Below are 19,101 nucleotides of genomic sequence, written 5' to 3' on the forward strand. Positions count from 1 at the left end.
TTGTTGTATACTGAAAGGTGATTGGTTAAGAGGCATAACGTCATTGGGAGTTTAAAAATTCAAACAACTGCTTCTTTCTGTGGACGTGTGTGATGTCGGAGACTTCTACAATAATAGAGGTTTGCACTATTAAACTAATATTGTTTTTGATTAGTTGTATCCATAATCATACAATACGCTTAATTAGATATGTGCATCGTCTCCTATTTGACAAAAAGACATATTATGAGGCATTTTTTGTAATTAATAGTCAGTTAAGAGTGAGTACCATTGTGCCACTGAGGCCAAAGACTCTGAAGACTTTATTTTTAATGAAAAAATAAATTAATCATTTACAACCTGTTCAGATATCACTTTAGTGTTTACTTGGAAGGCTACTGGCTTTGATATGCTCTTTAAAAGTTACATTTTCATGGTTATGATCAACTTTCTGTGATGTTACAATAGTCTGTCTTTGTTGTAAGTGATGTTTTTACAGGTGTTGAGGGAGTTTTTTTGTCTATACTGCTGTTTCAGGGGAAAATGGAGACTTTAGGAGACCGTCTGAAAGTGATGGTTAAAGTCTTCAGGAGAGAGTGCCACAGAGTTTTACAGTCTGAGAGGACCACCATTCATGGAGCTGATGGCATGCTGATGTTGCTGCAGCTCGCCATGGCTGATGTGAATAAGCAGGTAACAGATCATTGCTTTTCTTAAAACAACAGCTCTTCGATTGGATTCGGTATGAACTAATTTGTAGCCTTTTGTGGCATAAATACAAACATAAAAAAAAGTCTAAAATACAAATACACCTATGATAATGCAAGGATGGAGTTGAAATGCATGTGTATTTATCAATATATATACTGAATCTGACCAATATTCAAATACGCGTGAAATGCACCCCCAAAATACAGGGTTTCAATGGTCATGGAAAATGTGGGAGAAGTCATGGAGTTTCACAATCACATTTTCCAGGCCAGGAAAGGTCACTGAACAAGTAAAGTTACGGTGAAGTCATTTTTTTCATGCATGTTATTAAGTTGTTATAGTAATTTTATCAATGGATAACCTTCCACATAATGTGACATAATTGCAAATTTAGCTGATGACATAATGTTTTGTTTAATATCAAATAGGTTTCTTCATTTTCTCTCCGCTTTCTGTCTTTCTCTTATCCCTTTATGTGCGCAAACCACCTGAAAGTATATTGAAATAGAGATTGAATCTGATATGTTCGAAAAACGGCAGGCAAGGGGGACAAGAAAAATAAAAATTATTATGGATTCCTGGCAAGTAATGGGAAAGTTTGGAAATATTGTCCATGAAAATGTGAGGGACCCTTGAATGTTTTTATAAAAATCTATTTATAATTTTCTATGCTATAATACCTAACTTCACAATGCTGTCTGAAAAAAACCTAATCAAATGTAAACATAACCCTAAGTAAACCTAACAAATTGCTCTTATAAGTACTACCACTTCTAGTATAACAGTGTAATAATATATTATGCAATACAATACAATACAATGTTATATAGTATAATGTCAAATTAGTTTTCAAACTTTGAATTATTTTCTATAGGGTTGTGGACTCCCACCCAGTTTTGACTCCATGGCTACGGTTGCAACGATATGAGATTTTAACAGAAAAATAACTGTCTCAGAAAATATCAAGGTTGCACAATATCGCAGTATTCATCACTACACAACTATTATTAGTAGTAGTTACAATGACTGTTAAAGGAACGAAAAAGAGGAGTTTAGAGAGGCTGTCAAAGAGGAATAGAAAGGTTCTCTTTTGTTTTGTTTTGTTTTGATATCACAGATTGGCAAATGCACATAATGTAATAACTGTCAGTGTTTTATTCCATGGTATACGGTTTCATGTTATACCTCTGCAGCCATAAACAAAATAAATATGCCCCGTCTTGTACTGCGGTTACTGAATCTCTGTTCCTTTTGGTGGCTTATTTGGTATTAAACTGTGTGAGGGGTCTCTGTGCTCTGCTGCTTATTTTGAGGCCGACAACACCTTGCGATCGGTTCTTGTTCTTGGCCCAAAGGGATGCAAATCAACAAACAAAATAAAAAGTTCAACATATTTCCAGAGAACAGGAATAGAGCAGTCAGTATTTTCTTGTGTTCTTGTTGTAAATTATGCTGCGGCCCAAAAGCGAAGCCCAGTTCACATCATCATCATCATCATGGCATAATTCAATTGAACCATCAGGCCGACTGTCATCACGTCTATAACTGATGACATTCCCACAGATTTCCGGCTGAGACCGCTCCTGACCCATTTTTGGACGGCGGGAGAAGGTCTCTCTGCGTTTGAACTGATTGGTTCCAGGCCGTCGGTAATTACGGCTGCTGCTTTCACTGTTTTCTCTCTTCCTGTGACAGCACGGCGGAGAGTTCAAAGTGGCTCTGAGTGATGTCCTGATGGCCTGGAAACACTTACTGTTAGACAAACTTCACCTGCCACCCCCCGACTTTGCACGCTTGGAGAACTATGATCTCATCCTGGAGGCATACGAATCCTTCCTGAAGCGCTCCAACACGCTGGACCTGGTTGATATCCTCTGCATGTACAAACAGCTGAGAGTGGTGGACTCGGACCCTGAGGAGCCCGTGAGCCCGGTGAGCTGGGTGAAATCACACTGATGATTGTGGACGATCAGATTGGCTCCTGAGCAAAAAAAAGTCCAATCAATGTATCTCTCTAACTGCTTTCTTTTTTGTTTTTTGCAAAGATGGAGCTGTTTGAGTTCTTATCAGGGAACACGGAGGTCTCAGAGTTACCAGACTCCTCCGTCCCGTCAACGCCGTCCAGTACAATCAGGCCCTGCAGCTCACAGGTAAACCCAGTCCTGCTGTCACACACCACTGCTGCAGTCTAACTAACGACAGTGACTCAAGTACTGTACTTAAGTGCAAATTTGAGGCATTTGTACTTTACTTGAGTATTTTCTCTTCATGCCACTTTATACTTTTACCCCACTACACTTCAGAGGGATATATTGTACTTTTTATTCCACAACATTTATCTGACACCTTTAGTTACTTAACAAATTGAGATTTTTGTATAAAAACACACACTTTATAAAATATAATGTTTAATGTTTTGTTATAAAAGTACATTTGATAAATCAACCTGTTGATTCACAGGAAATGAATTGAACTATTTTATTAACATTAATTAACATTAATTTTTCAATAATGCGTTTTTTGGGGGGTGTTTTTTTTCTATTTTTTATCATTTTGAGTTTTTGGGTTGTTTTTTCTGTTTTTAATTTAATTTTAAGTTTTTTGTGCTTTTTTTTTTTGCTGCATTGTGTACTTTTACTTTACATTCCTGATTTTACTTACTTACTTTTTCTAAAGTAGCATTTTCAACACAGGACTTTTACTTGTAACAGAGTGTTTTCACAGGGTGGTATTAGTACTTTTATTTAAGTAAAGGATCTGCATACTTCTTCCATCACTGTCACGCACTAATAAAATGTGCAACTTATTTCATAAGAAACCTCTCTTTCCACTTTGCCCTCTACCCTCCATATAAAGATTTTTTTTTGCAGGAGAGTGAAATGCTTTTTCTCCTGCTGGCAAAAATCCATGCATTCACTTTCCCAGTCTTCAGCGTACTTAATTTCTGTCTGGAATCCATCCTGCTCTTATTGACAGGAACTCTATATCATATCACTCAGATTTAAGAGCGCAATGTGAATTCAATTACCAGGCAGATGTTTAAAACAACACAACGTGGGGCTGGACAAGAGCTTCTGTAACACAGTCTCTTTCCTCCACTTCTTCTCTGTCACTTGTGAATTTATGAGTTTTTAGTGGAGGCTCACTTGCTGCCGCACCAACAGCTAGAGCAGAGTGATGTCATTTTTTGGAGTTTAACGCGGGCTGTCAGCTGCTGTTTTCAGTGGTTTTACTCATGCAGTAAAGCTACTGTCCGTTTTTGGTAGTTTTATAAACACAACATGGACTGGACCCGAGCCAAAAGTTTTACTAAAGGAATAGTTTGACATTTTGAGAAATACGCTGATTCTATAGAAACTCTGAAAAATGTACGTATCCACCGTGACAACACTCACTGATTTGTGGAGTCCTGTTTTGAACAGGAACAGCACCGCTTTGGCTTTGAAGCCAAATTTAAATACTAGCCAGAGGTGAAATTATACCGTCATGTGATGCCATGGGGCCCAAAAAAAAATTTTCCCATTGACTTGCATGATAAAAGAGACATCTGTAAATCTGTGGATACATGCATACAAATTTTGAGAGCATAAAATCCCCCGGGACTCTCTATCGATACCCTTACTATCGGCTCCAAAGTTTAAAAAAGCAGCATGATTAAATCATTTTATCTCAATTTAAGTTAGCACTAAACAGGAAGCTAGCAGCCAGCCGAAGTTAGCAGTTTTGTGCCTTTTTTTTCGTCATTTTGTGTCGCTTTTTTTTTTTTTTTTTTTGTCATTTTTTGGGTCTCTGAAGTTTTATGTCTTTTTTGGTAATTGTATGCAGGTTTGGAGTCTTTTTAAGTCTCGCTCTGATTGTTTTAGGTCTTTTTGTAGTTGTTTAGGTCTCTTTAGAGGTAATTTTTTTCTCTTTGATATCACTTTGTCTTTTTTTTTGGTCATTTTGTGATGCTTTGTAGCCATTTTTTGTCTCTTTGTGGATGTTTTGTCTCTGTTTTTTGTGTCTATGTTTGTTTTTCCCCTTTTTGTAATTATTTTGTGTATCTATGGAGTTCCTCTGCATCTTTGAGTCTTTTTGTGACTCCGAGGTAATTTTTCAATTTTTGATCATTTTGTGTTTCCTTGTGGTTGTTTTGTGTCTCTTTATCATTGTTTTGCCCCTTTTTGTAATTATTTAGTGTCTCTTTGCAGTTTTTTGGGACCTCTATGGTGTTGTTATGTCTCTTTGTGGTCATTTTGAGTTCCCAAATTTCTCCCAACATTATACCCTGCCTGCCTATCTTGTTTTACTTGGAAATCTGTCACGATGCCAAAGCTATGAACTCTCAAAATATTGTTTCATCTGGACTAACCGATTTTCAATTTGTTTTCGAACCAAAAATGATAATGGTGCACTTATTCATTTTGTTTATTTTCAACAGGTGAAAACATCACTGAGACGGGTTTTCTGCTCCTATCTAAATTTGCTTGTGAACGCCCAGAACGACTTGGCCTTGGCGCTAACCCTCGATGTCCCGAGTCGCACTCTTGGACGTCAGGCATTTACCGACATTAAGCACGCTGCGCAGAAAAACAACACTTCCCTCTTCTTGGTGAGAAAGCCCGCACTCTCAGCACGTGCTCAGGCTTCAGCGATTATGTATTCACACTTTACATTACTAGAAATCCAAAACAATTACTTTAAAAGACGGGGTAATCCTCTCTGGCGCAACATTTGGGTCTCCTTTATGCTTTTGCAGGCTGTGACATCTTTTGTGAGGGCCATCCAGCTCGGAGGGAAGGGCTACGCTCCAGCTGAGTCTGACCCACTGAGGAAACATGTCAAAGGCCTGTCGGACTTTGTCCAGTTTCTAGACAACCTGGAAGAAATACTCGGGGAGATTCTGGACCCAAGGTACACAATGCAGCTTAATCCAGGCTTCCACTTGCTCCCTGTCTTACTGTTGCCTCTGAGGTAATGCTTCCCTTCGTGTGACACAATCGGCTGTAAATGTTCGGAGTTTGGCATGTGCTCCATTCAAGGACTGAACTTTAAATTCATGTTCTATTCTTAAACTATTTGTTTGTGGCCCTGATCCTACAAAACACTGCAGGACTTTGTTGTAATTGCGTCTGAAATCCTGATAAGATCAGACAGAAAAATTACGATCGCCACAGGGCATGGCGATTTCTAGGAACTAATCAGACTGTTTCGTTCTGGTCAACCGACCCTCGTGCTGAGACAATCAAGCCACTAAGAGTCATCGCAATCTTCCTGTCTGTGGTCCAGTCAGAGACACTAAGAATTCACAAAGGCATCCACAAGAAACCAAACAAATTGCAGTCTTATTTTCTAATTACATGAAATATTTTAACCCTTTGAAACCTGGATCGATGTTTTTTTAACCTTTGAGCCCAGTTGAGCATATTGTTTTTTTGAGGAGGGGGGGTTCTGGTAAAAGTGTGGGGGAGGGGGCAACAAGCAGTTAGAAACTTAGATATTTTTTTTTTTTAACTTTAATTAATTTTTTCCTTTTTTGTACTAACTTTGTGCTTTTGTACTGCCTTCTTCACATCTTCTCAAGCCAATATGCTCCGGTAACAAAAGGTTAAAAAGAAAAAGGAATTTCAATTCCAAAACTTGACAAACAACACTAACAGTAACCCCAGCCCGTTGTTATTACAAACTCATTTTGTCAGTGGTTTTGGTGCAAAATGAGATGCCAAAAGGCACCTTTTGCATGTGTATGGAATGACAGTGGACGGCGTCAGTTTAGAGCGCGGACGGTCAGAACTGGGCACGCTGATATTATACACTGGAAAACTACCTAAAACTCAGCTTGCATGTGGCCAAGAGGCAAAATTTGGAGGAAAACTTTAGTTTTCATAGACATCAGTATACCAGTTAACAGCAATGACTATTCCCTCTCTGAACTGTGATATTCTGAGTAAAATAAAGTCATCCTAACTGTTACTGCAGTTTCTTTCCCTTAGTTGCCATGTTTTAAATCAATGATTTGTGGTAGCTAAACATTCTAGTATGAGTAACACTTCATTTCAAATACTGCATCGTTAAAAAGAGCTGTATTTAACCAACTGTAGTCTAATACTCATAAACACATATTCAATTTCCAGTCAAATCATCTGAGCTGATTAGGAGGATAACAGATTCAAAGAAAAGTTGGGCATTCTTCTGTATTTGGCAGCAAATTACATCAAATACACTGAAATTCGTGATTTATGAGTGAGTGGGATATTCTTTGAAATTCTTCACTTCTTCCAGCAGATCAGATTAATTCAGTTTCCTATCTGGTGTGGCTGAAATAATTCTTGTGAATTTATTAAAATATCAGCTCTGTGTGAGGGGGCTGCTGGTAGGAATACTCACAGCCTGGCAGACACCTGTGTACCGAAATCACACCTGTGATCATAAAATGCACCTGTCCCACCGCAGCTCGTTATTATTTCCCTCAATCCCCGTAATGGCTCCCATCTAAGCTCCTCATGATAACATTTGGATTGCTAAAGCATGTTCATCTTTGCAACATCAAAGCCTGTCTTTGTTAAATAACTTGTTCCCTGTTTGGAGCTCCTTCTTTGATGAATTATCATCAAACCTCGAGTCCCGCAGATCATTCTCCATACCATTACAGATTATTTTGGATGTCAAAGCGTCTGGCAGCACAACAGAAGCGGTTATCAGAAATGATTTAGCCGTTCAATCATGTGAGGGCTGAGCTTTTTGAGGTGAAGCTGTTGAAGGCACCCTTTGTAGCAGTCCCAGTAGCGACGTTAGCTCCACTCGGCCGAGCCATAACAACACATTGTGATGTTTGTGTAGTAGTGGATTCGACTCCCGCTGCTCTTCTGAGGGTTTTCGGTTCATGCAGGCTGATGAGAGCGCTGCACGTCTGATGAGACACTGATGAACTCAGCCAACATGTGTCTTTCAACAGGCAGTGCCGTTACGCTCTCAGCGGAGTACTGTATTTCCTCATACAAACACCTTCTATGGAGAGTTCAGGGCCCCGTGTTCACTGAACATCTGTTTTCCCAAATGATTCTGTTACTGAGCCGCGCTCGCTCACATCAGAGCTGGGTCAGGGCTGAATCACCGCCTCTCCACCTCACTGCAATCTGTCTGAGCGTGCTTTAAAGGGCCCATATTGTGAAAAGTCAGATTCCCATGTCTTTTTTTTTTTTGCAGCACTGGCATAGTTCTGTATAAATACTAAAAAAGTGTCAAAATGCACAATTCATGGAGAAATGCACACAGTCCATATTCAGAAACTGTGACTTTAAAGGAGCCATCAGGACTAATGTGAGATGTGATGTCACAACTACAGACTGAATTAGGGATGTCCCGATCGGAAGGATCAGTATCGAGCCCGGTCGATGCATTTTTTAATTGATTAGTATTGGTTATTTTGAGCATGCTCCCTGCCTAAATCTTTGTTTCTATCCACAGTCACACAGGTGTCGTACACAGAAAGCATAATTTGCAACAGATATTCAGGTTTTATAGTAATCCTGATACTCATATAAGTAGAAACAGCTATTTTGCATGTTCAGAATCCATCACTACTCCACTTAAGTGGAAATGAAATTTTTGTTCATTTTTAGAGAAGTAGCTGTACTATATTGGAATTATAAGCTAAATTTCAGCAGATTTTGACTGAGAATGTTAGGTTCAGCTACAACACTACTTTGAGGTGTAATTTTTATTATATTATTCATTTACAGTGTTCTGTACTTTTATATGGACGACTCCGAAACACTGACCAATCAGAGCAGACTGGGCTTTTTCAGGAAGAGGGCTTAAAGAGACAGGCGCTTAAACGGTGTATTTCAGACAGAGAGTGAATACAGGTGTATTCAGGCAGACCGCATGAGACAAATAATGTGTTTTTTCAATATTACACCATGTAAACATATTCTGGTAGAAACCCAGAGTATCCAAAAAACAGAAGTATGACCCCAAAAATGCACATAGTATGGGACCTTTATTGCACGTGACTGGTAGAAACCTACAGAAGTGATATGTTGCTATGATTTTTGGACATGCAGCGCAACCAAGCACGGGCAAAAATCCCCCAGAACTATAAAGAGGAAAATCCTGGAGTTTGTCTGCTGACAGTCCATGGGTGAGCGCAGTGACCGTGCCCAGGGTGACTTTAACAGGGATTTGGAGCACATTTTCTGCTTCATAACTGTTAACATTGGCAAAGCAGCACTACAGTGAAATAAAGCTCAACTGGATGTTAACACCGAAACAATTACTCTGAGCCCTTAAAGTCAGTGTCCAATTAATTGAAAGTGAAGCTGCAGTATATCTTTTGAAGACATTCAGACTAAGGCCTGGCTTTTCTGGGTTTTCAGTTTTAGGAGAGAGTTATTCATGTTGGCAAATATTGGCTGAACTCTTGAACACTATTAATTCCATCCAGATGAAAACCTGTATGTGCGCTCTGCAGAAGAAAGACTCCATTGCTTTCCAAAATAAACAGTTTTTTTCTACCTATGGCACAATAACACTCTCCCAGAAGATGTCATTGTGACTGTCACTGTGTTTACGTCTCAGTGTATCTGGAGCCAGACTGGTGACCGCTATCAGGGCAGCGCTGGTGAAGGGACGCAGCAGCGGAGATGCAGTGCACGTTGCAGCCGAGGAGACGACGATGGAGCTGAGGGAGAAGATCTGCCAGCTACATCAGATCCAGAAACAGATTGCTAATGGAAGTGGGACAGGGATAAGCCCTGCCAGGGTAATGTATAACCTCTGCTCTCCAGCCAGGCAGCTGCAATTCTGGCTTTTGTGTCTTTCCATACATTCATACAAAAACCCACTTCATCTCCTCCAACAATGAGCTATGTGAGCTGATTGTAGCTGTGCTGCTCTTCCCCTCCAGCCAAAGGCTTTTGCAGTCAATCACTGCACCGCGTACGGAGGTCGGGACACTGTGAAGGTGCTGATGGCTCTGCTGGATGAGGAGGCGCTGAGTCCTCCATGTCAGAACAAGGCAGACCTGCTGTCTGAGGACCAGCCCGTCCTCAGTGGAGCAGAGGCGACTTGCATCCTCAACTTGTTCAGGTTGGTACAAACACTCACACTACACAAAGTGGGATTAAGTTTGGTATTTCAGGGCTATAGATTTATTTTTAATCATAGATTGTAACTGTCGATTCAGATGGGTCTTAAAGGGATACTTCAGACCTTTTAAAATAGAGCAATATAAGTTACTTATCCACAGTCAGTGTTTTATTTAATATGGTGGCGTGGCTGTCAGCGCGCCCCCAGTTTGAAGATGCAGGCAAGAGTACTGCCACAAAGTTAAGTCAAGCATACGCAAAAACAGACCTGATTTTCGAGCCGTGCAACTGCGGGCGTTGAACAGTCAGATGAATTTCTGACATTTTGGTCAGCTGATGCAGGCTCTCACACAACTGAAGCTTCAGTTTCCCAGAAATCGCTGTCTGATGGCAAGGTGAAGGCCGATTTCTAGCTTTTGTGTCGACAAAGGTCCAAATGACGTAAATGTCATCATCCACACGTGACCATGCCGACTGTACGCGTGGCAAACATGCAAACTGTGCAGGGTACAATATCTTGTTCCAAACTTAAGTCCAGTTCACAGCACTGCAGCTGCTTCTCCAAAGTGAAATTACTTTTGAGTTGAATATTCAACAGACATTCACTCCGGACCCAGCAGCATCTTCTCAGTTTCACCCGACTCCGAACTCGTAAAATTGCCAGTGCTTTCGACGTAAGAGCGCAACACCAAAAGACACCATTCACATGCACATGAAACACTGCTGGATGGCGTCAGCTAAGAATACGGCCACACAGAACCGGTCGCAGTGTTATTATACGCTGCCAGACCATGAAACGTGGCAGGACGGCATCACGTTAAAATGCTGCCAGTAAATGCCACTGCAAAGCAGCAATTTGTGACAAGTGAGGATGAGAACATGTTGAATGTTGGCAGCATGACGACAATAAGCTCACCTCCCAGCCCTCCAGTTTAATACCTGGTGTCGAGGGACGTGGACCCTTAATTGTATTATGAATGGAACCATGTGCATGTGACTGCAGCTGTCCATCGACGCTCAATGCAAAAAGTGTCAAGGAGCCTTAAAGCGGTGACAATATTCTAAATATTGCACACACTGAAGCTGATATTAATCTTTTTAATTCATGTCAATTCAGTTTTATTTACAAAGCCCGTTATCACATAACACAGTTTGCCTCAGAGGGCTTTACAGCATATGACATCCCTCTGTCCTTAGACCCTCACATCGTCTCAGGAAAAACTCCCCAAAAAAACCCTGTAACGGGGGGAAAAAAACTGAAGCAACCTCAGGAAGAGCAGCTGAGGAGGGATCCCTCTTCCAGGACAGATGTGCAATAGATGTGGTAAATAACAAATAAATTACAATAATGAAAATAAAGAAGGTGGCAAAAATACGTTTTGTTGCTGACCCCGTCCACAGTAGCTCTTTGGTGAGTATCGGTACTCCCGCCTGTTTCTCCAAAGTGGTGGCATGCCGACTGACATCGACAGTATGTAACACACTGATTGTGAATAAGTACCAGATACAACCCCACTTAAAAAGACCTGCCCTGTCCCTTTAAATTCAGCTAAATGCTTTGTTACATCCTTCAGGGGTCGAGTACAACTCTGTGAAATTAAAAGTTATTTTACTATGGAAAAATCACAGAGCTTTGAATTAGATTAGACTATTTTCACTACCGCGGGATTCAGCCAGAGTGGGAAAACCCCTGAAACGGCAATTAAAACAACATGAGACTGTACATGAAACTCTCCACTGAAACCATATGGAGGAAAATCCTCCCACACCACACTGGAACAATTTCTCTGGTCAAACATCTGAAATAAAAATAATAATATAAAAAAAGAAATAGCCACTGGCTGCGGTCGGGGGGGAACCTACATTATGTCGGCGGTGCATGACATTGAATGGCTGATATCCAAGATGTTGCAAAAGCCCAACGTCAGCTCGGTCTGACGTGAATGAAAACATCTTTTTACATGTTGAAAATATTATGCAAAGCTGCAACAGAGAGAGAGCAGCAGCGGGGAGATTTCTTGGTTAGTGTGACCATGTAACCTTCTTGCTTTTCTAATTTATAAACCTCTTGTCTTTGCTTCTCATTGTGGCTCGCCCCTCAGATCCCCTGAAGTGTCTACTGGATGTTCTCCAGAACCTCTAAAGAACCGAGTCCAGAGCCGGCTAGACCTGCTCAAACCCAAGGTAACGTGGGCCCCTTTGTCCAAGAGCCCCAAATCCAAACCATCAGTTACTTCAAATTGAATCAGATGTACAAACATTGAAAATAATGTCTTTACATCCTGTAATTTCTCCCTGGTATTATATTATTTATTTGCTTAGCTGAAGCTCACATCTTAACTGACTTCCACCGTTCCCGTTTGCACAGCTGTGTTTTAGCTCTTAGTGTTGGTTTGAGGGTGCTGTTTAAATCCGTGGCATAAAGAGACTTATTCGTGGGGGATTCAAACCATTAACCAATCCTGATGATAAGTTATCCTATTGTCAGGGCCCCGGTCCATTTGCCTACAGTGCACAATATAACACACTGTATATCTGATATCAATATCTTCCTTCCTTGCTGGGCGCTCAGCTGTTCTGGGATCAGTGTGAGAGAATCTGTCTCATTGTGATTATACGGCCTCTGCTGCCAAAAAGGTTTGAGTGCACCGACTGCACTGTGTGCTTTAATTTAATCTAGCAAAGAGTATTATTTCATCTGACTCTTGATTTAGCACAGTTATCATAACATATGTTCAGAGATGGAAAATAACTTAGTACATTTGCTTAGGTACTAGAGTTTTTCCACTTTGTGCAGTTTTACACGTACGCCATACAGCTCGACTGATACTGGATTTTTTTAGGCTGATTCATATATACAGGTTTCCCACGATCATGGAAAACCTGGAAAAGTCACAGAATTTCACAGTCACATTTTCCAGGCCTGGAAAAGTCATAGAATTAGTAAAAAAAAGAAAGTTTTCAGAAAAAAGTTGGAAAATGTATTTATTTCCTGTAGCTGATGATGTTATGTAGCTCTAATATGTGTCGACGTGTAACAGCGTTTTGGTTATGTTTTTGTTTATTTGTTGTTTGTCAATTATTTTTTGAAGCACTTCTTGCTTTAGTGGAGAGCCATACATTTTTAAATTTTGTATTTATTTGACTGCCAAATGCCTTGAAACATGGCATGTTTTTTTTCTTTTTGGGGCGGGGCAATTTTTACAGAAACCTATAAAAATTGAGATTTGTTTTTTGTGGCTATTTTTATAGAAAAATTTTAAACAAAATTCTCTTGTGATTTTTTTTATTTTTTATTTATTTAGGCATTAGCATTTTTAAAAGGAATATTTACCTTATAAAATGCCAAAATAACAATTTAGCACAGCCAGAAACTGTAAAAACTAAAATAATTGCTGATTTTTTTACATTTCCAACAGCCCTTGGACACATCATGTGGGATGCTCAAATTGTGTCCGGATAGAAATTAACTTTTATGTTTGAAAAACACTGGGCATGTGGGGCAAGAAAAAAAAATGTTATGGGTCCTTGAAAAGTCATGGAAACGTTTTGAAATTTTATCTATGAAAATGTGTGGAAACCCTATATTACTTTCTACAAACACTCATCTAGGGCTCCCAGGGCTTTGCTGCCTGTATATACATTATCAAAGAGCGCGCGTTCAGCTGCCGGGCTGAAGGTGAGAGATGTGGACCTACCTGTTGCCTCGCTGTCCCGGCCCGGGGCCGCAGGCCGTCACTTGGTCAGCTCGCTCTCCATTGACAGCTCATTGTAGACATTAAACACGCGGACAATTACGGAAAACAAAACCTCACGGGGAAAAGAGGAAACTCCACCGCCCATCTTCCTCTTGCCACTCAGAAAACATGTTTTCCCGCTGAGGCTGCGCACCTGGTCTAATTACTTCCGCCCGCCACCTGTCAGACTCACAGGTCCCAGGTAAGCCCAACCCACCAAACCCGACGGTGGGATAACGCAGCTCAGGGCTGGGTGTCGTTTACAAAGCTATAATACCGGGACGCCTGGCGGCTCAGTGGTTATAGCGGGCGGCTCAGTGGTTATAGCGGGCGCCGCATGCGCAGAGGCTGCATCCTCGCTGAAGCGGCCGCGGGTTCGATTCCAGCCTCGACCATGTCAACACCTCTGTCTTCCCCCTTCACACTTACATTAATACATTAAAAAACCTAAAAAATAATCTTAAAAACAAAACAAAACAAACAGTAACCTAGTAGTAAATAGATCAATCTAGTAAATAGTTACTTCATTTGATTCTCCAAAATTTGAATGTAGTGGCTTGAAGTAGCCACTTTCCAGCATTTTGGTGGCATCTCAGCACACTGAACTGCCAACTGTCAACAAAAAAACCCACACTGTAAGCACAGCTGTTTTCAACTTCTGCACTGCTGCATTGATTTAAAAAAAATAAAAAACATTATATGTTTATGTAAAAAAGAAAAATTGCAGTTGACTATTATTATTATTATTATTAATAATAATAATCCTTTTTTTTTTTGAAGTACAAAATAGCAACATCATTATCAAAACTTCGTTGCTGGTCGGGTTATTCCAGCCACAACATACAGCTGCTTACATGCAAATGCATATGTCAGTGATTCCCAACTGGTGGGTTGCGGGCTAAAAGTGTGTCGCAGGTTGATTCTGAATGGACCATGAGTAACTTGAGAATGTGAAAAATAATAATAATAATAAATTTGGTAATACAGTGAATTTTTGGCACAGAGCTTTTACTCTGAAGTGGGTTTTTTTGTTTATTCTTTAAATGTTTTATTTCTTCATGTTCTAAGCCAATGTTTTATTTACATTTTGTAAAATAAAATTGAAAGGTGTTAGTTCATCTAATAGGTGGACCTTAAAATAGTGGTTAAGGAGAAATCTGGACCTTGCGGCTGGAACCACTGATTATCATAATATTTATAGTATAACATAACTCTAAAGGCAGGTTTTCTGCACCCTAATAAGTAATTTTACTCTTTTACACACTTTTACACACTACTTTTAAGAGTACTTCTCCCTCTACTGCATGCACTCCAAAACTGCTGAGTCACCCAAACAACACTGACAACACCAGCTTTAGATGTGAAGGCAGGGCTGCTCTTTTAGCACGAAGCAGCTCCACTGTGTGAACTCCTTTTTAAACATGTATGCTAAACACATTTTGTGAAATGGCTCCTTTATTTGATTGCGCTAGCAGATGTCATTTTAGCTCCCCACAATCTGGCTGCCTTCCTGTTTGAGTGCGCTGTAATGGTCCCTGGGCAGCTCACCGCTTCCTGAACTCGGTGAGCGGAAGCTTTCTGCATCAATTTCACTTTGAAGATGCCATATCAGTCGCGTAATTCGACTAGCAAGGGAAACTTGAAAGGTTATTGTTTCCTGTTGTCTGCTGAATGACTTTATCCCAGACTTCTCCAGCGGTTTCATCATGCACTGACGTCAACTGGCACACACGGAGATGGACAGATTTAGTTTCTGCTATTTGGGAGGTTTCCAAATCTTTGTCTCTGTGCCACAGATGATCCAAACGCAGAGATAACTCTGAAACTATTTAGCGTTGCTCCTCTCTGACGTGATGTTTGTTAAAAAAAGATTTGATTACGTGATAGATTTTAATTCGGAGTGATTGTTTCAGCGTCTGACCGTGATAATATTAATGGTGCACCTGTTCTCACTTCTATCACCTGCGTGTCAAGGCTGCAGAAATTGCTTGCACCTGCTTTTGGAAGCGCTATCAAGAATGTGTTGGTCAGGTGTTGGCAGCGTCGGCTCAGGCGCCGTGCAGGGGTTATTTCAGGACGGCCGTCTTCACGTGAACGATGGCCGTCTGACCACGCGGTGCCACGTTGGGCTCTCACCTGTTGTAATTGGATTAGATATTATCGATCAATCGCAGTTTGGCTGTTTTTTGTTTTGCATTGTTTCAGACATTTTTTATTAGCATGCAACCAGGGCAGCATGCATTTTTACATTATTGAAGTGTGCCTCGTTCTTAGGGTTACTGTTGTTTTAGGCGCTCTTTAAAGAAGTTCTTTTGAAAAGCACAAAGGCTTTGATCCCTTTGTGCTTCGCGGACCCACCCAGCTTTGCTCGCTGTATTTTTTCCCTCAGATTTCTCCTCCCTACTGTGGCCCACTGGCCTGAAGGGTGAAATCCTTGGATTGTGATAATCCCAAGCAGACGTAGATCAAACAGCGGGTTGAAAAGCTGTGGATCTGTGTGCCCCAGGGCCAGGATTGGAGCCTTCAGTATCATTCACAACTGTCCGAAAAAGGGTTTTTAATGAGGTGCTGTGCTACTGTCTCAGACATGATGAGATTGGAGAAACTGGTTTTCCTGTTTAAAGTTGTGCTCGTGTATGATTCGTCAACCGTTATTAGTGACTAATGCAATCATCAAGTGGCTTGTAATCCCTGAAAGCACTTCTTTTTTTTTTTAATTTCAAAGAAAGACATTCCTCAAATCTCGAGGAATCTTGGAAATGACCCTGTAGGCAATGATACAAATCATCAACTATGTCACAGTTGGTATTTTTAGTTTTTTTTCAGTAAACTGTCAAATACGGCTACACGATATGAGGAAAATACGCGGTAATAGGATTGGGAATTAGCACCAGCACCAGCCAAATGTGAATTATTCAAGTAGCTGCTAGATTTATTAGGTTATCTATTGAATTGGTAGATTTTGGAATCCACTGCACTCAGTGGCAAGGCAGACAAAAAAGTCAATTTCCACCCTTGTTTTATTGTTGAATATAATGGCGACTACATTACGTGCTATAAATAGACAGATATAAAATGTTCTCAGTTCCTTGCTCAGACTTGTAGACTACTTGTGCTCATGCCACATCATCTCTTCTTTATCCAAAATATTGCCAGATGCCTTACATCCTTTTTTTTCTTAAGCACAAATTCCTCTCTGGCATTCACAATTTCATCTATGCCAGGGCTGTCATGGAAAAGGAATTTCCCCTGCGGTGTTTAAGGATGGCTAAACAGCATGTTATGTGGATTTTTTTTTATTTTTTGTTGTTGTTTCTGCAAACTCCTTAATTTAACCTGATTTTCGTGCTCTAAAAATAAGCTTTTTTATTAGGTATATTGTTAGTTTTTAAAAGACAAAGATGACTGTTTTAAAAATAAAATCTATAGAAATAGAAATCCACAAAATGTTAAGAAAATTGCCTTGTTAACTCATCTTAAAAACCCATTTGTTTAAATTTAAAAGAGACAATTGAAAGACATTCCTTCAGGTATCCTAAATACCCTGGTATATTGTTATACAGTGATACCGCCCATGAAAATGCATGCATGCTGAATTTTGATAAAACGATTATCGTTTAATCTCAATGTCGTGCAGAGTTGTTGAGCTGAGAGCTGCATGAGGCTCGAGAGCACGTAATCTTTCTTATTTCAGTAAAGGTTTTAAATAAATTATTGTACAATATTGCAGTTTTTGTGATGTTCTTTTTGCACAACTTGATACTGCAACAATGTTTTTGAAGACATGTATGTATAGACAACCGTTGGATGGATTGCCATGAATGTAGGTACAGATATTTATGGTTCTTAGAGGATGAATCCTGGTGATTCCCTGACTTTAGTGCCACCATAAGGTTGACATAATTGATATATTCTTTCAGTGAAATATCTTGAGATTTGGCGCAGCCTGTCTTGGAATTTTTATGTGAACGAGGGGGCTTTTTTTTGTTCCAAAGACCAAAGTAAATACCATAAATTAAGCACATTTATGTCACCTGCCCTGAGGCACTGATACAGCTCATCATCTGTGTGTAATTATATCATATCAGCTGGATTTATGTCTTTTTCCTGTGTATTCCAGCCCAGAGACAGAGTTATTCGATCCCAGTTTGCTTGCACATACAAAGATGACGAACTGCCACTCAACCGTGTGCTGGAGTTCCCCAGCACCAGCCAGGTCCCAACCTGTGTGCACCCAGCACCCAAACTCCAAACCAGCCCCGCTGAGGATGAGGAGAGCAGCTTCGATGTGGAAGAGACGACCAAAGGTACAAAATCAACCTTTTAAATTCATCAAATTCTACTTTTGTTGCTCCACTGCGTGCAGAGAAAATCTCCAAATGTCAACACAAGCGGTGCAGCGTTCTGTCTCTGCTGGGATAGATTTCTGTTTCCTCTGACGCCACACAGCTGGACGGAGGCCCAGGCACACCTTCTCAGCTCCAGCCTTGAACCCTTCCCAGTCCCAGCCCCAGCCCTGGGACTGGTACTTACCATCAGCCATTAAATGAACCCCTATTCTCCTATTCTATAAAACCTGCTCACACCCACATCTGTAGTAAAAACCAAAAAGCACACACACACGCTCACACAGACTTTTTGCCCATTTCCCCTTCTGTCTTTTGTTCCGTGGGAATTCAGGCTCCGCTCCATCAGGTTACATGACAAATGTTAAATTTCAGCTTCGCAGAATAAACACACAGCCTGCTTCCACCAGCAGCTAACGTCAGCAATTTCGTCACAACATTTCCCCTTTTTTTTTCCTTACCGGGTTGTCACACTTGCTTTTTTGCTTTGTTTCAATCTCTCCAGCCAAGTCGACATCTGAATGCCCGAATAAGGAGCAGAGTGGCGTACAGCGGGGGGCTGCTCTCGCGCCAAGAAGTGGAAATGCCCAAAACAGAGATGCGAGAGCGGGCAATAGGAAAAAAAGTGCTGGCACTGAGGCGCAGAAAAAGGGCAACAAGAGGAAGCAGGTGGATTCTGAACAGCATGGAGGGTCTGAGAACGAGCCGCCAGAGAAGAAGCAGGTCACTGGAGTCAAAATGCCTGGCAGGACTGCCAGCAAGGCCTCGAGTAAGAAGAAGCTGATCGCCGGACAGGGAAAGCTCACCAGCTTCTTCAGAGTCTAATGGTTGTTTGTACTGGTTTCATGATGGGAGTGTGGACTTTTTCTAAGTTCATACAAAGCAGCTGCTGTTTTTTTTTTTATCACTAATAATCTCGTGTATTATGTGAGTGTCCTAATGAAGGATGCATTTAATGAAGATTTTCAGTCTCAGTTAATCTATTGACTGTTGTTTCAATGAAAACCTTTTGGGAAATATGCTAATTTCATGACTTACTGAGATTTAAATTACAGCCTGTCTCTAGCATATATTAGAGCTAAATATAGCTAATTTGGCTGTGCTAAACAAGAAATAGAGTGGTATCAATCTTCTCATTTAACTCTCAGCAAGAGAGGTGTGTATTTCCCAAAATGCCAAACCATTAATTTAATTGCTTGGACTACAAAATGTAAAATAGATAGTGGTTGAAAAGTGCAAAATCTTTAAATCTGAGAAGCA

General features: G+C 40.5%; 2 protein-coding genes across 2 annotated transcripts in view; one reads left to right on the plus strand and one right to left on the minus strand.

Moving 5' to 3' along the window:
* nup37 (nucleoporin 37) overlaps nucleotides 1–13,617 on the minus strand; it is a 30,071-nt gene extending 16,454 nt beyond the window's left edge. The window contains exon 1 of the mRNA XM_042511794.1: nucleotides 13,457–13,617. The gene's annotated coding sequence lies outside the window, so the exon portion shown is untranslated. The remainder of the gene's footprint in view (nucleotides 1–13,456) is intronic.
* Nucleotides 69–18,719, plus strand: LOC121961732 (PARP1 binding protein). The gene is made up of 11 exons (XM_042511790.1): nucleotides 69–119; nucleotides 517–672; nucleotides 2,386–2,622; nucleotides 2,736–2,840; nucleotides 5,111–5,281; nucleotides 5,429–5,583; nucleotides 9,250–9,433; nucleotides 9,578–9,759; nucleotides 11,861–11,942; nucleotides 17,616–17,802; nucleotides 18,347–18,719. Exons 1-11 carry the CDS (start codon nucleotides 93–95, stop codon nucleotides 18,664–18,666), a joined length of 1,806 nt encoding a protein of 601 aa, XP_042367724.1. The 5' UTR covers nucleotides 69–92; the 3' UTR covers nucleotides 18,667–18,719.
* Nucleotides 18,720–19,101: the final 382 nt, after the last annotated feature.

This window comes from Plectropomus leopardus, chromosome 22 (genome assembly GCF_008729295.1).
Source record: "Plectropomus leopardus isolate mb chromosome 22, YSFRI_Pleo_2.0, whole genome shotgun sequence".
Lineage (NCBI taxonomy): Eukaryota > Metazoa > Chordata > Actinopteri > Perciformes > Serranidae > Plectropomus > Plectropomus leopardus.

What these genes read in the sequence shown, in the direction of transcription:
- LOC121961732 (XM_042511790.1), top strand. Translation starts at nt 93, where the DNA reads ATGTCGGAGACTTCTACAATAATAGAG. An exon ending in TCAGGCCCTGCAGCTCACAG is followed by an intron (nt 2,841 to 5,110) that starts GTAAACCCAGTC and finishes TATTTTCAACAG; the next exon opens with GTGAAAACATCACTGAGACG. An exon ending in TGTGGAAGAGACGACCAAAG is followed by an intron (nt 17,803 to 18,346) that starts GTACAAAATCAA and finishes CAATCTCTCCAG; the next exon opens with CCAAGTCGACATCTGAATGC.